This window comes from Cervus canadensis, chromosome 20 (genome assembly GCF_019320065.1).
Source record: "Cervus canadensis isolate Bull #8, Minnesota chromosome 20, ASM1932006v1, whole genome shotgun sequence".
Classification (NCBI taxonomy): Eukaryota; Metazoa; Chordata; class Mammalia; order Artiodactyla; family Cervidae; genus Cervus; species Cervus canadensis.
Genome location: NC_057405.1, coordinates 36,087,758 through 36,104,024, shown reverse-complemented (window position 1 = coordinate 36,104,024; position 16,267 = coordinate 36,087,758). Strand labels below are relative to the sequence as shown.

At 35.6% G+C, this 16,267-nt stretch overlaps 1 protein-coding gene across 15 annotated transcripts in view; it reads left to right on the top strand.

The window, feature by feature from the left end:
- Positions 1 to 16,267, top strand: part of SNAP91 (synaptosome associated protein 91) — a 160,464-nt gene that overhangs the window by 100,327 nt on the left and 43,870 nt on the right. For 9 of the 15 annotated variants that reach the window (XM_043439491.1, XM_043439498.1, XM_043439495.1 and 6 more), the window contains 2 exons: positions 12,608 to 12,622; positions 12,769 to 12,936. The exons of 1 other annotated variant lie outside the window; for it this stretch is intronic. In XM_043439491.1, the coding sequence (XP_043295426.1) occupies positions 12,608 to 12,622; positions 12,769 to 12,936 (183 nt within the window). The remainder of the gene's footprint in view (positions 1 to 12,607; positions 12,623 to 12,768; positions 12,937 to 16,267) is intronic. 5 more of the 15 variants (XM_043439503.1, XM_043439499.1, XM_043439497.1 and 2 more) reach the window with 1 other exon arrangement.

The following is a 16,267-nucleotide window of genomic DNA, read 5'->3' as shown; positions in this document are numbered from 1 at the left end:
AGCAAAAATAAGCAAGTGAGACTACATTCAAACTAGAAGGCCTCTACACAGCAAAGGAAACAGTCAACAGAATGAAAATGCAACCTGTGAAATGGGAGAAAATATTTGCAAGGAAAAAAAAAAAAGAACCCAAATACCTTGATTTTAAAGTGGGCAAAAGGCATAAATGGACATTTCCATAGAAGATGTGCAGATGGCTAACAGGTATATGAGAAGGTGTTCAGTGTCATTAACCATCAGGAAAATGGAAATCAGAACCAGAAATAACGCCCCACACTTGTTAGCATGACTCTTATTAGTAAGAGAAGAGAGAAGTGTTTGTTGAGGGTGTGGAGAAAGGCAATCATTATACACTGTTGGTGGGAATGTAAATTGGTCCAACCATTGTGGAAAACAGTAGAGTAGAAGTTCCTCAAAACAATGAAAATAGAACTATCACATGATTCACCCATCTCACTTCTAGGTGGATGGATATCTGCGCTCCTATGTTCATTGCAGCATTAGCCACAATAGCCAAGATAAAAAAATAACTTGTGTTTGTCAGCAGATGAAAGGGTAAGGAAAACATGTTGTATATATTCAGTGGAATATTATTCAGCCCTTTAAAAAGAAGGAAATCCTCCTATGTGTGACAATATGGATGAACATGAAGGACATTGTGCCAAGTGAATAAATATGCCAGACACAGAAAGACAAATATGTACGATCTCACTTATATGTGGAAGCTTAAACAAGTCAAACTCATAAATGCAGAAAGTAGAAGTTTCTACTTCTGGGACTGTTGCCTGGGACTGTTGTTGAGCAGTGGAGGGCAGGGCATGGAATGGGAAGATGTTGGTCAGAGTGTACAAAAGGTCAGTTGTGAGCTGAAGAAGTTCTGGAGATCTAGTGTACAGTATGGTTACTATAGTTAATAATACTGTGTTGTATACTTGAAACTTGCTAAAAGAGTAATCTTAAGTATTCAAACTACAAAAACACAGGAACTATGTGAGATGACAGATGTGTTAGTTTGATTGTGGCCATCTTCTCATAATGTATAACAAATTATTACACTGTGCATCTCAAATATACACAATTTTTATATATCAGTTATACCTCAGTAAAGCTGTGGGGGTTGAGGAGAAACAACACTGGTAAAAGACGTTAACTGGCTGATGAGGAAACCAGTAAGATGATAAAGCTGGTTAAAAGAGCATTTTGAGGAATTGGGATTTATAGAAAAGGAATGTTAAAATAAGATGGCTAGGTTGGGTTCAAAACTGGTTAATGTCCAATAGGGCAATAAAAATCATGTCTTGAGGTTATCTTTTCTCTCAAACATAGTATTAAATCACTAGCAGACAAGAACTGTAACTCAATACATCATTTCAGAATCAGAGTCCTTAATTAAATGTTAAATTGCAACATCAAATGAAGCTTCATTCCATAGGTAATGAAATAATGCTTGGGTGAGGTTGGTAAACATTGGCTGAGTGACATCAGCCAATGCTATAATCTCTTGATTTTATTTCCATGTTTTTTGGTAACAAAATGAAAGTAACTAGTTGTGAAATGAAGTTGCTAACTCTGTAGATGAGCATTTAAAATATTGGTGCTTTTCCATTTAAACGCTTCAAACTTCTCCCTTGTTAAAATGTTCAACTCCTAAGCTGGCAGCTGTCATTTTTTAAAATAAAAAGTCTCTTATTAGTTGGAGGCTAATTACTTTACAGTACTGTAGTGGTTTTTGCCATACATTGACATGAATCAGCCATGGATTTACATGTGTTCCCCATCCTGATCCCCCCTCCCACCTCCCTCCCCTTCCCATCGCTCTGGGTCTCTAATAAAAATAAATGGAAAAAAAAATAATAAAATAAAAAGTCTCAACATCACTTAACTTTATTAAATCTCTGTTGGTAAAGGAAAATATTGTTGAATTGGTTTTATAAAGGGCCTTCTTTTTTAAAAACCATATTCAGGTGTTCATGGTATTTTTTTTTTAATTGTAGTATAATTGTTTTCCATTGCTGTTAGTTGCTGCTACACAACAACGTCAATCAGCTATAAGTACTATGAGGGCCTTCTGGTTGTTATGCTTTCTCATTCTGACCTTAATCTTTTTGAAATGTTTATTTCAACTTATAACTTATTTTCATTGCCCCAGTATCTTATACAACGTATTATGTTTTATTTATTAAAGAATGCTTCAAATCCATATCCTTAAATCAGACTTTCTCTGTCATAAAATTCATATGAATGGCTTTCATAGAACTTTTTTTTTCTTTTTTTTTTTTATGTTTTTTTTATGGCTGAATGATATTCCATTGTATATATGTACCACAGCTCTTTTTTTTTTTATTATTATTTTTTTCCAGTGGGTTTTGTCATACATTGATATGAATCAGCCATGGATTTACATGTATTCCCAATCCCGATCCCCCCTCCCACCTCCCTCTCCACCCGATTCCTCTGGCTCTTCCCAGTGCACCAGGCCGGAGCACTTGTCTCATGCATCCCACCTGGGCTGGTGATCTGTTTCACCATAGATAGTATACATGCTGTTCTTTTGAAATATCCCACCCTCACATTCTCCCACAGCGTTCAAAAGTCTGTTCTGTACTTCTGTGTCTCTTTTTCTGTTTTGCATATAGGGTTATCGTTATCACCTTTCTAAATTCCATATATATGTGTTAGTATGCTGTAATGTTCTTTATCTTTCTGGCTTACTTCACTCTGTATAATGGGCTCCAGCTTCATCCATCTCATTAGAACTGGTTCAAATGAATTCTTTTTAATGGCTGAGTAATATTGGTGTATATGTACCACAGCTTCCTTATCCATTCATCTGCTGATGGGCATCTAGGTTGCTTCCATGTCCTGGCTATTATAAACAGTGCTGCGATGAACATTGGGCTGCACGTGTCTCTTTCAGATCTGGTTTCCTCAGTGTGTATGCCCAGAAGTGGGATTGCTGGGTCATATGGCAGTAGAACTTTTTTTTTTTCATAGAACTTTTATAATTTAAAATTTAGTGTTAATTATAAATTCGTGGGGTTATACAAAAATTTTTCAGTATTATATGAATGTATTAGCTAATTTTTCTCAACTAATTAAATCAGTAGATATTTGACACTTTGTAATTATTAGCGCTTATCAAGCATAGTGGTTAAGTGATTTAGAAACTTTAGTAAGTAAATAGTGAAACTGTTAACTGTCTCCTTTCACCATAGTCTCCAGTGTCAAACTGAAGAGAAATTGTGTCCTGTTTGTTTGGTTGGTTTGTTTTACACCAAAGGAATAATAAAAAGAATAACTCTAGGTGAGATATTTTTAAATTGTACTGTAACATTTAAAAAAAATTGGCCACACCACACTGCACGTGGGACCTTTATTCCCCAACCAAGGTGAACCCCTGTCCTCTGCAGTGGAAGCAGAGTCCTAACTACTGGACCACCAGGGAATTCCCAACATTTTTATTCATATTCCTCTCTCAGTACTTTTTGCTAGGACACAATACTATGAGAAAGAAGTTATAGTAGTCAGTTTTATTATAACACACTTCAGTCTTTGCTTGTTAGGGATGAATAGCTACTGACGACTGAAACATTGAGCTATCAGAGGACATAGAAGAAAGCAGATGAGTGTGGTTTAGCTAGGGCTGTGCAGTATGCACCTGCAGTCTGTCTTTCTCAAAGGCAGGGCAAGAGGTCTGAAATTCAGCCTGCTTTCTGCTGGCCAAGCTGTGGGCTTTTTTCGTCCTTGAGGAGTAAGGAAAACCTTTTCCAACTTGCTAGCTCAGCAGGAACACTTTTTCATAATTAGTGCAAAGCACATTATAGTTTATCATAGTGTTGGCTTAGGACCTGATGGTTAGACAGCATTAGTCTTTTGTCTCAACAAAATATCTATAGCTATTTTCATAGCAGTAGACAAGTCAGCTGGGGAGGAAAATACTAATAAATAAATTCTCTGCTGCTACTGCTGCTAAGTCGCTTCAGTCGTATCCGACTCTGTGCGACCCCATAGACGGCAGCCCACCAGGCTCCACCGTCCCTGGGATTCTCCAGGCAAGAACACTGGAGTGGGTTGCCATTTCCTTCTCCAATGCGTGAAAGTGAAGTTGTTCAGTCGTGTCTGACTCTTAGTGACCCTGTGGACTGCGACCTACCAGGCTTCTCCGTCCATGGGATTTTCCAGGCAAGAGTACTGGAATGGGGTGCCATTGCCTTCTCTGAACAAATTCTCTAGTTCTTAAGCAAAATAGTAAAACTTATAAGTCTTAATAAATTCAAATAAACTAGTATAATATGAAATTGAGAGATAATAGTTACCTTTGCTGCTGCTGTTTAGTTGCCAAGTTGTGTCCGACTCTTTTGTGATCCTATGCACTGTAGTCCACTAGGCTCCTCTGTCCATGGGATTTCCCAGGCAAGAATACTGACATGGGTTGCCATTTCCTTCTTCAGGGGATCTTCCCAACCCAGGGATTGAACCTGCATCTCTTGCTTAGTAGGCAGATTTTTTACCACTGGGCTTACCTGAAAGGCCCCATAGTTATCTTGAGTTTGCATTTATTCTATAGATACACAGTGATGAAGAGGATTCTAAATTATAACAAATATGTTTTGTTCTGCTTTATTGACTATGCCAAAGCCTTTGATTGTGTGGACCACAACAAACTTTGGAAAATTCTTAAAGAGATGGGAATACCAGACCACCTGACCTGCCTCTTGAGAAATCTGTATGTTCTTATCTGGCCATAATGATAATAAAAGAATTTCATTTTCTAATGATGTGTCCACATCAAGTGTTTACAAATTTCTTGTAAGGGTTCTGGGTACTGATAAATATTACCAATTTAGGGGACATATTGTAAAGGATAGTACTTCTTGTTGGTGTGAACCAAATTTAGCATATTCATATTTTATAAATTTAATTTAAATAGTGCATATTACATGTGGCATTCTGCTAGCTAATAATGATCGTCTTTCACTGAAAGAATATAGGGCATTTTTAAAATCCCTATCTTTCTCCCCATAATAGGGAGAGTGTTTTTTTCTTCATAATAAATGCATCCCTCTGTACAAACAAGTGAGTGTGTGTGTATTGTACTTCTGTGCATCCTAGAAGTGGAAAATGGCTAATTTCTTACTGTAAATGCTTGAAGTAAAATTTCTACTTTTTGAGAAATACAGAATTACTCCTAGGGTTTTCTTAGAATTAATAAACTTAATAGAAATTTATTAACACACTCTTGAAGGCTCACCAGTATTATGTGACCTCATGACTTTGTTTCCATGTGGATATTATTAACAGCTATACTATAAGCAGTGTTTGTGACCCATATTACCTTTTGCTTGTTAATTAAATCTAGGTAGGGCACATCTGTAGGTTGTTTTCATGCACATTCATGTATACATACACACACACACACTTTCTCTCTGTGAAGGATTTATAGAAACTTTTGAAATTCATAGTCCTATGTCAACTTAAATGTTAGCTGTTGCTCTTTTTTGTTGAAGTATAATTGGCATACACCAATTATATTAGTTTCAAGTATACTATATTCAGCATTTCTCTACGTTCTGAAATGATCAGCACAATAAGGTTAGCTACCATCTAAGCCATTGCTATTACTAACTTTCATTATCAAGCATTCGTTATGTTCTGGATATGGGTGAGCACTTAAATATATTAACACACTTAATCTACAGTATGACTCCATCTCACTGCACCATATAGATCTCCTTGTTAGTTTAGTTGTAGTTCTGTTTCCTTGGTTACAGGGAATGTTTTCTAGCAATTTCTGTAATACAAAAAAAAAACTGCTCTGATTAAGTACTACTTGCAAATGAATTGAACTCTTATGCTGTAGTGGGTTTTTTTTTTTTTAATAGTTTAATCCTCTATAAAAGGTAGCAGTTTTGAGAATATTTGATAACTGTTCCCATCATCCTATAATAGGAACTCACTTTTATAGTAGAGAAAATTTTGCACAAACCAATAAATCCCTATGATAAATTATGCTTCATGTGGAAAATTGAGATTTTCAGCATCTGTTATCCACCAATATGCTTAATCACTGTACATTTTTCTAGGAAATTTCACTTTCCATCTTTTTCTGTCATTCTTATCACCCTCCTTCCTAACAAAACATTGGTTAAGAGCAAGGAACTAATGTTTTAATCTTTCTTACTTTTTATTTTAAATCCTTTCATTTTTGTTCCGTCTAGTGTACATAAACAGTCTTCTCCTTTCTTAGTTACCAAATGTATGAAATAAATTACCATCCCCTGTCATAGGCAGTGGGAGGTCTGGAAACTTAAATCACATGGTTCTTAGCTCTTCTGCTAAATCACATCACAGCTTAAGATAGCCATTGATAAGGGCAGGGGTAGGGAAGACCCCACCAGTGCCAGGAAAAGAGAGAAACCAAGTCTCTCTGCCTTCTAATGAACCACGTTGGTTTCTAATTTATATTTTTAGGATGTGTGACTGTAGAGTAACAGTTGCATTGGGCCAGGTCTGTTTGGTTTGAGGAATTATTTGAAGGATCTTCTTCTTCTCAGGTTTTAGGACCTGGACACCTAACAGCAGAAAATACCCTAGCCTCAAGTCAGCATAGGTCCTTTTTTCCAGCTCTTCATTAGGTGTGCATTCTGAAATTTAAAAACTATTTCTAATGTTAAGAACTCCATGTGGTTTCATATTCTAATGTTGCTATGAAATATGTAAGATTTGTTTAGGAAGAGCTTTGATTATCTTAGTGAACCTGTAGAGTGCTTTACCTGACATTTATTGGGTTTTCAAATTGCATAGTTAAATGAATGTGATTATGTTTTTCTTCCAGTTTCCAGGTATAATTGATATATATCACTTTAAGGTGTATCATGTAGTGATTTGACTTGCATACATCGAGAAATGATTACCACAATAAATTTAGTGAACATCCATCATTTCACATAGATACACAATTAAAGAAGTAGAAAAAAGGTTTTTTTGCTTGTGATGAGAACTATTAGCATTTACTCTCTTCACAACTTTCATATGTAACATACAGTGGCACTGATTATGTTTATCTTGTTGTATATTATATCCATAGTACTTATTTATCTTATAACTGGAAGTTGGCATTTTTTTGACTGCCTTCATCAAACTCCCCTTCACTCTTCCCTTCCTATGGTAACCACAAATCTGATCTCTGTTTCTCTGTGTTCATTTGTTTATTTGTTTTGAAGTATATTTGACCTAAAACACTGTTAGTTCCCATTATACAATATAGTGATTCAGTATTTCTATACATTTCAAAGAAGTCAGCACCTTATGTCTTGTTATAATCCATCACCATACAAAGATGTTATGTATTAATAACTATATTCCCCACAATACATTTCATCCCTGTGACTCATTTATTTTGCAACTGAAAGTTTGTTCCTCTCAATCTCTCTCATCTATTTCTCTCCTACCCTACAACCCTTCCCCTCTGGCAGCCACCTGTTTGTTCTGCATATCTATGATTCTGTTTCTATTTGTTATGTTTGTTCATTTGGTTTGTTTTTTAGATTCTACATATAATTGTATAGTATTTGTCTTTCTCTGACTTTTTTCACTTAGCATGACAACCCCCTAGGACTATTCACATTGTCACATGACAAAAAAATCACTCTTTCTTATGACTAAGTAATATTCCATTATAGATAGAAGTAATATTCCATTATAGGTAGATAGCTAGATAGACACACACATCTTTATCTCTTCACCTAGTGATAGGCAGTTACATTGCTTCCATATCTTACTATGCTGCAATGAATATAGGGATGCATGTATCTTTTCTAATTAGTGTTTTCATTTTCTTTGGATCAATAACCAGGAGTGGAATTGCTGGATCACATGGTAGTTCTGTTTTTAATTTTTTGAAGAATCTCTATCTTGTTCTCCATAGTGGCTGCACCAGTTTACCTTCCCACTAACAGTGCATGAGGAGTCCCTTTTCCTCACATTTTCACCAACACTTGTTAGTTGTTGTCTTTTTGATAACAGACAGTCTTGCAGGTGTGAGGTGAATTTTCATTGTGGTTTTTATTTTGATTTCCCTGACAGTTAGTGATGTGGAGCATCTTTTCATGTGTCTGATAGCTGTCTGTATGTCTTCTTTGGAAAAATGTCTACTCAAGTCCTCTATCTCTTTTATAATCAAGTTGTTTGCTTTTTTTGCAGTTGAACTGTGTGAGTTATCTGTGTATTTTGGTTATTAACCCCTAAGTGGGTTTATCATTTTCAAATGTTTTCTCCTGTTCAGTAGGTAGCCTTTTCATTTTGTTGATAATTTCCTTCACTGGGCAAAACCTTTCTGGTTTGACATAGTCCCATTTGTTTTTGTTTCCCTTGTCTGAAGAAACATACTCCCCAAACTATTATTAAGGCCAGTATCAAAGAGTATACTGCCTGTATTTTCTTTAAGAAGTCTTATGGTTTCAGGTCTTACATTTAAGTCTTTAATCCATTTCAAATTTATTATTACACATAATGTGAGAAAGTCTAGTTTGATTCTTTTACATGTAGCAGTTCAATTTTCCAACACCATTTATTGAAGAGGCTGTCTTTTTCCCCTTTATTGTTACCTCCTTTGTTGTAAATTAATTGCCACATAGGTGTGGATTCACTTTTCAGTAGTGTATAAAAACTCAACAGATTTCTCTATATTAATTCTGTATCCTGCAACTTTACTGAACTGATATGATTTTAGTAGTTTAGTAGTTTTATTTTGGTGGCATCTTTAGGATTTTCTATGTATGGTATCATATCTTCTGCAAAGAGTGGCAGTTTTAGTACTTCCTTTCCAGTTTGGATTCCTTTCATTTTTTCCTGATTGTCTTTGTATGGTTGTTGTGGCTAGGAGTTCCAATATTATACTGAAGAAACGTGGCAAGAATGGGAATCTTTTCCTATTCTTGATCTTAGAGGAAAAGCATTCAGATTTTCACTGTTGAGTATTGTGTTAGCTGTGGGTTTGTCATATGTCCCCTTTATTACGTTGAGTTATGTTTCCTATATGTCCCCTTTGTTGAGAGTTTTTATCATAAATAATGTTGAAATCTGTCAGAAGTTTTTTTCCACATCCATTGAGATGAGCATATCATTTTTATTCTTCAAATTGTTAGTGTGATGTATCATACTGATTTGTAACTATTCCTGGGGTAAATCCCACTTGATCATGATCATTAATGTATTGCTGGATTTTGTTTGCTAATATTTTCTTGAGGATTTTTGCATCTGCGTTCATCAGTAATATTGGCCTCCAGCTTTCTTTTTTATTTATTTATTTTTCCTTTATTTTTATTAGTTGGAGGCTAATTACTTCACAACATTGCAGTGGGTTTTGTCATACATTGACATGAATCAGCCATGGGATTACACGTATTCCCCATTCCGATCCCCCCTCCCACCTCCCTCTCCACCCGATTCCTCTGGGTCTTCCCAGTGCACCAGGCCCGAGCACTTGTCTCATGCATCCCACCTGGGCTGGTGATCTGTTTCACTATAGATAATATACATGCTGTTCTCTGGAAACATCCCACCCTCACCTTCTCCCACAGAGTCCAAAAGTCTGTTCTGTACATGTGTGTCTCTTTTTCTGTTTTGCATATAGGGTTATCATTACCATCTTTCTAAATTCCATATATATGTGTTAGTATTATGCTGTAATGTACTTTATCTTTCTGGCTTACTTCACTCTGTATAATGGGCTCCAGTTTCATCCATCTCATTAGAACTGATTCAAATGAATTCTTTTTAATGGCTGAGTAATATTCCATGGTGTATATATGTACCACAGCTTCCTTATCCATTCGTCTGCTGATTGGCATCTAGGTTGCTTCCATGTCCTGGCTATTATAAACAGTCTCCAGCTTTCTTTTTTGTGGTATCTTTGTCTGGTTTTGGATCAGGGTGATGCTGGCCTTGTAGAACGAGTTGGGAAGTGTCCGTTCCTCTGCAGGTTTTTGAAATAGTTTCAGAAGGATAGGTGTTAACTCTGCAATAAGTATTTGTTAGAATTCACCTGTGAACCCATATTCTGTATGGGTTCTGTATGGGTCCTGTACTTCTGTTTGTTGGGAATTTTTCTTATTACTGATTCAATTTCACTACTGGTAACTGATCTGTTTTGTATGTTTTATTGTCTTGATTCAGTATTGAGAAATTATCCATTTGTTCTAGATTGTCCCATTTTTTGGCATTTAATTATTTGTGGGAATCTCTTACGATCCTTTGCGGTGTTAGTTATAACTTCTCCTTTTTCATTTCTGATTTTATTGATCTGGATCCTCTCTTCTTTTTTTTTCTGTGATGAATCTGGCTTAAGGTTTATTAATTTTATTTTTTCAACGAGACAGCTCTTAGTTTCATTGATCTTTTCTATTGTTTTTGAATCTCTATTTCATTTATTTCTGCTCTGATCTTTATGATTTCTTTCCTTATTCTAACTTTTGCTTGATCTCCTTTTTATAGTTCTTTTACGTGTAAGGTTATGTTGTATTTGAGATTTTTCTCACTTCCTGAAATAGGCTTGTGTTGCTATAAAGCTTCCTCTTAGAATTGTTTTTGCTGCTTCCCATAGATTTTGAGTCACTGTATTTAATTTTCACTTGTCTCCAGGTATTTTTTATTTCCTTTTTTATTTCTTCAGTGATCCTTTATTTAGTAATGTGTTGTTCAGCCTCCATGGATTTGTGTTTTTTGAAGTTTTTAATGTAGTTGATTTCTGGTCTCAACATTGTGTTTGGAAAAGGTCCTTGATATGATTTTAGTCTTTTTAAATTTACTGAGACTTCTTTTGTTGCCTAGCATACGATCTATCCTAGAGATTATTCCATGTGCTCTTGAAAAGAATGTGTTTTCTACTACTTTTGGATGGAATGTTTATACATATGTGTGCATAAACATTTAAATTTTTATAAAATTAAAAAATATGTATAAAATCTATCTCATCTAATAATATAGTTTAAGGCCAGTGTCTCCTTATTGATTTTATGTTTCAATGATCTGTCCATTGATGTAAGTCCCCTATGCCTTTGGTGTTACTGTCAGTTACTCCCTTTATGTCTGTTTATATTTACTTCATGTATTTAGGTGCCCCTATGTTGGTTGCATGGGGCTTCCCAGGTGGTACATTGGTAAAGAATCTGCCTGCCAATGTAGGAGACACAGCAGACTCAGATTTGATCCCTGGGTTGGGAAGATGCTCTGGAGTAGGAAATGGCAACCTGCTCCAATATTCTTACCTGGAAAATTCCATGGACAAGAAAGCCCAGAGGGCTACAATCCATGGCCTTGCAAAGAGTTGGACATGACTGAATGACTGAGCGCACACACACACACATACATGTTGGGTACATATATTTTTACAATTGTCATATTTTCTTCATTAATTGATCCCTTGATTAGTATGTAATATTTTTCTTTGTCTCTTATAACTGTGTTTATTTTCAAGTGTGTTTTGTCTCACATAAGTATTTCTACCCTGGCTTTTCATTTCTATTTACATAGAATACATTTTTCCAGCCCCTCACTTTCGGTCTGTGTATCTTTATGTCTAAAGTAATTATTATTAATGTCAAATTTATGTTTCTCAACCTTTTAAATGTCTTCTGGAACTTTTGGTTTACTGAGTTCTCATATCATTTTTAAGCTCTCGAAAAAAATAGCTTCCAAATGAGTTTTGATAAAGTTTCTTCATGTTTAAATTTCCGGTAATGTTCATGAATTCGAATGTGATGCCTGAGATGTATCACGTGTCTGATAGTAGAGGAATGCATTGGACACTCCAAATGTTTAACTTAAAGTCATATCTTAGGCTTATTATTTAGGATGCCATCTGTAATCCCACTGTTGATCACTAAGAAAGTATGAACCTCTCAATGGAATGTTGACCTCAGAAGAGTTGAAAAGTTTTGATACTACAGAATCTCTCACATTCATCTTGAAAATAATTTTCATATGTTGTCACATAATGTTTATAAGTGTAAAAGTCATATATTAAACGGAAAAACATCTGGTAATGTGAAACTGATAAAGAAGAAAATAAACCGGTTTGAGTTTCTTTTCTCTAACCCTTAAACTTTCACTCAGGTTAATATGTTGCCCAGTTAAACTATAGCCATTTTAAAGCTTCTATTCCTGGTCTGGTATTCTGTACTGAAGTGACACATCAAATAAAGAGGACCAGCAAAGCTCAGTTAACTATGGTTTCTTCAGAATTGACAATTAGAGTATAATGAAATCAGCCAAAGCAAACAAAATGGTAACTCTGAAAAGAAATCAATTGAGTTCATCAAAGTCATTTAGACCCAACTTAAGGTAAGTCTCTTGACCTCCCTTGCTCTCAGTTTTCCCATCTGTGAAATTGGAAATTTGATCTAGAGGATCCCTAAGGTCACTTCCGGCTCTAAAGTTCCATGATAATAATAGGTGACATTTACTTTTTAATTACAAATGGTCCAGAAAGGTACATAAAGCTAAACTTTCTCCAGTTAGTGCCGCACCCTACTTGGACATTGGTGTGGTTGAAAGTTTCAGCTTTATTTCTTATTTCTTCATATGCTGACCCCATGGACATCAATAGACCTTTTGGGAGAGGGTGAGTAAAGCTTTATCTGTAAACCTCTGTTTTGAGAGACTTCCATATCTTAATAACTGCCCTCCCTTTGATCGTTTGGAGCCTGGTATATCTTTTGTCCTTTCCTTTTCTTCTCTTGCATTTGTTCCGTGTCTGGTGCCACGTAGATTCTCTGGCTGCACTTTCCTCTGTTCCCTCCGAAGCGCAGATCTCAGATCCATTTGCACCAGAACCTACTCCTCCTGCTACAACTGCTGAAACTGCAGCTGCTGCAGCCTCTGCCTCAACCACCACAACTGTCGCTGCTGTCCCTGCTGACGTCGATCTCTTTGGAGGTTAGTCAGTCACGTCACTCTCCTTTCATTTTCCTTCCAGGATTACTAAAATTACCATAGTATGAAGGTGTTTAAAATATTTTACATGACAGAACAGTATGACACAACTTTTAGGTACTTTTTAAATGTTTATTCATATGTATCTTTGCTCAGTTTGTCAACTTCATTTAATTTTCGTGGTTTCAGAGCACAGGTTGCAATGCTTTGGACCTATTTTATTTTCTGTTTTTTTGCAAAGTTAGGATTTAAGTCACTATTAGGACTCTTGTCCCATATATGGGTTCCAGCCCTGCAGTATCTGTAAGGGTGGTCTCAGATCCTTCTATCCTTCCATATTTAGGATTGGGTTTTTGGAATTTCTTTTTAGATTTGAACTAGCTGAGAAGGAAAAAAATATTTGGGGACTATGGGAGGAGGAATTCTGGTCTAAGTTATTTTTAAAGTTTTAAGACAAAAAGTCCTCTAAAAGTTCAGACCTAGAGGTCTCTGAAACGTTTAAGGACATCCATTTTTGCAACCTTAAGCTTGTTCTTTGCAAGCAAAGATTTGGATTATCTTTGGCTTCAGAACTTTGAGAGATCACTGGAGTCAGTATTTGTGATGCTGATTGAAAACAGGTTTATATCAGACTTTGAAATGATAGTCTGAAAATTTTTTTTTTCCATGCAAATCTAAGTTCTGACAGAGTTGATTTACAGCTGTAAGCCTGATTCAGATATCCTAGGCTCTGCCAGTATAACATGCCTGGACCCAATGAACCATCTGAAGCCACTTTATTTACATCTTCCCATCTTGAGTCGTGCTTATGTCCAAACCTGGAGAAGTGCTCATTTTAGATGTGTACCTTGAATAGTGTTATAATCATCATAGTTTTGTGTTTCTTCATTTCAACATAACATCTTTCCCAGGGCATTTTGAGAATATGGTAAAGAAATCAGAGGATGCAAAAGAAAAAGAACGGTATCTAAGACAAGGAGTCCTCAGCTTGATACTGCATTTTTGCCTCTGTTTCATGTGAGGCAATTTGCTGCTGCCTTGCTGCACGCTATTACAGAAAAAATCTGCTTTTATTAAAAAAAAAAGTAGAAGGGATTTTCAGATTCTTAAATAATTTATTATAAAGAATTATTTGCCAGAGAAAGTTAGTTTTTCAGTTATGCCTCTATAACTTTTGAGACCAGAAATTAGAGTTTTAGTTTACATTTATAAAATCAACTTCTTCATCCCCTCCTTCTTCCCCCATGATTGGTCTTCAGTATGGATGGTTTCTCATAGGCTTATGTTAACAGAAAAATTGAAGAAACATAAGAGCAGGGTGGTAACAATTTTGTATGTAAACATTTCTGTTCCTTTAGCTATTTAGATTTTTGTTTTTCAGTCCATTTAAAGGAGCTTAATTGCCTATAAGAAGTCAATCAACTCCATCTTGCTTCTCTCATGGTCCTCTAAAGCCTAAGATATTTCCTGTAAATATTCTTTGTGCCATTATGCTGTTTGTGTTGATCATTACTGCTTTGATGACATCCATCAAGCAGAAGAATCTGTGTGTTTGGAAATATTTTTATGATGTCATTCTTTCTCCCTGCAATACAAGTTTAAAAGGTCAGTACTGTAGCAAATCATATTACTTAATGCCAAAGAATGGAAGCTCTTCTCTAATTTCACCAATATCCTTTCTAGTCAAATGGCTGGAGGCTGAGGCGATGAGTACCTCTGCAAATCTCATTACAATTATTTTTACTAATCTTTCTAATTCTGTAAACTGTCTCCTGGCCACTGGTAGCTATAAAATCTCTAACCTTTATGTTCATAAATTTATGTGTTTCACTGTATGTTTTATGTTAGTAGTTTTCAGTGATATCCCCTTGTTTCTTTCATGTTCTTCATGGCTTTATAAGAAATCATTTAGAGGTAGGACTTTAAATTAAAATTCAAACTAAAATCTCTCCAGTCATGTTGTGTGGCCATTTAAAAAAAATGTATCTTTAAAATGGTCAAGTGGTAGAACTTTTGAATAATAAGAGCATCAGTTATTTCACATATATGACTTTAAAATATGCCCCTATGAGGTTTTATGTAACATGGCTAGCAGGATTAAATAGACTTTAGAAATAGGATTAATGCATTTTAAAATGGCTAATTTTTAATTTTCAGGAATATGAAATATTAAACATTAAAATTTTCTGTGCATTTTAGTCTTATATTTTCATTACAGATTTGAAAAGTAGGGTCTATCTGTTGTTTTAAAATACTCAGATTGATACCTACATAATGTTTTAGTCATTTCAGTGTAAGTCATTAAAAACATTTTTTAAGAAACATTATATTTGCTAAATGCTTTATTTTTTAAAAGGAACTTTTAAAAAAATAAAATCTGTCTTCTCTGGTCAGGCAGAACAGGACTGCAAGGCAGTGTTGCACTTTAAAAAATTAATAAAACAGATATTGAGAGAAAACAAAAAATTTTAAAACATTGTTTTTCATTGATGTAAACTTTAGTAACAACAACATATTAGTTTTTTTTTTTAACAACACAGTGTTTTTCTAAGCAGTGCCATGCTAAATTGATGCTAATTCCTTTTGCATTTGCCAGGATCCCCTTTCAGTCAACTGTGTTAATTGGTGAGCATCCTGCGTGAAGATGGTAGGCTGCGAGCGCAGAACCAAGTGGCTGGAAAACCAAAGAACTTGCTTCCCAAGCCTGACCTCATTTGTACAGGCTGCTTAACAAACTAAGTTAACTAACCTTCCTTAAAATCAACACTTAAGTATAAGCCCTCACAACTAGACTTAATGGAACAACGTTATAATCTGAGACCTTTGGGAAAGAAAATGAAATGGTGGTGGCTTTTGGGCTCAAGATGTTGAGAATGATTGAAACCTTTGAGCCACGTTATGTGATTTAAAGACGGCTTATGTGGCTGGAGAAGACAAGGAGGAATAGTTCAGCCTGGGGGGAGGACAAGAGCAGTAAGAAATGTTCACATAGGAAGTCAGGCACAGAATAAAAATGTAGGGGAAAATTCTTCCTGTGTTGCTGGAAGGAGGAGAAGGCTAGTCTGCACAGTATCTGAGAGGCTGGCTTTCTGGGTAAGACTGGGCCGAGTCCATAGCTGTAGAAAAGCAGGAACACACATTCCCTAGAACTAGCAGGGGTTGGTTGGTAATTGGCAGAATGTAGACATGAACTGCGAGTGGGTAACGACGGAAAGAGAACTAGATTGGAGGTGGTTTTAGCTTTCAGTGCTGGAAGGATAATTCTGCCATCGATTATGAAAGAAAGCTGGGTAGCTAAGAAGTTTTATTGTTTTTTAAAAAACAACATCATAAT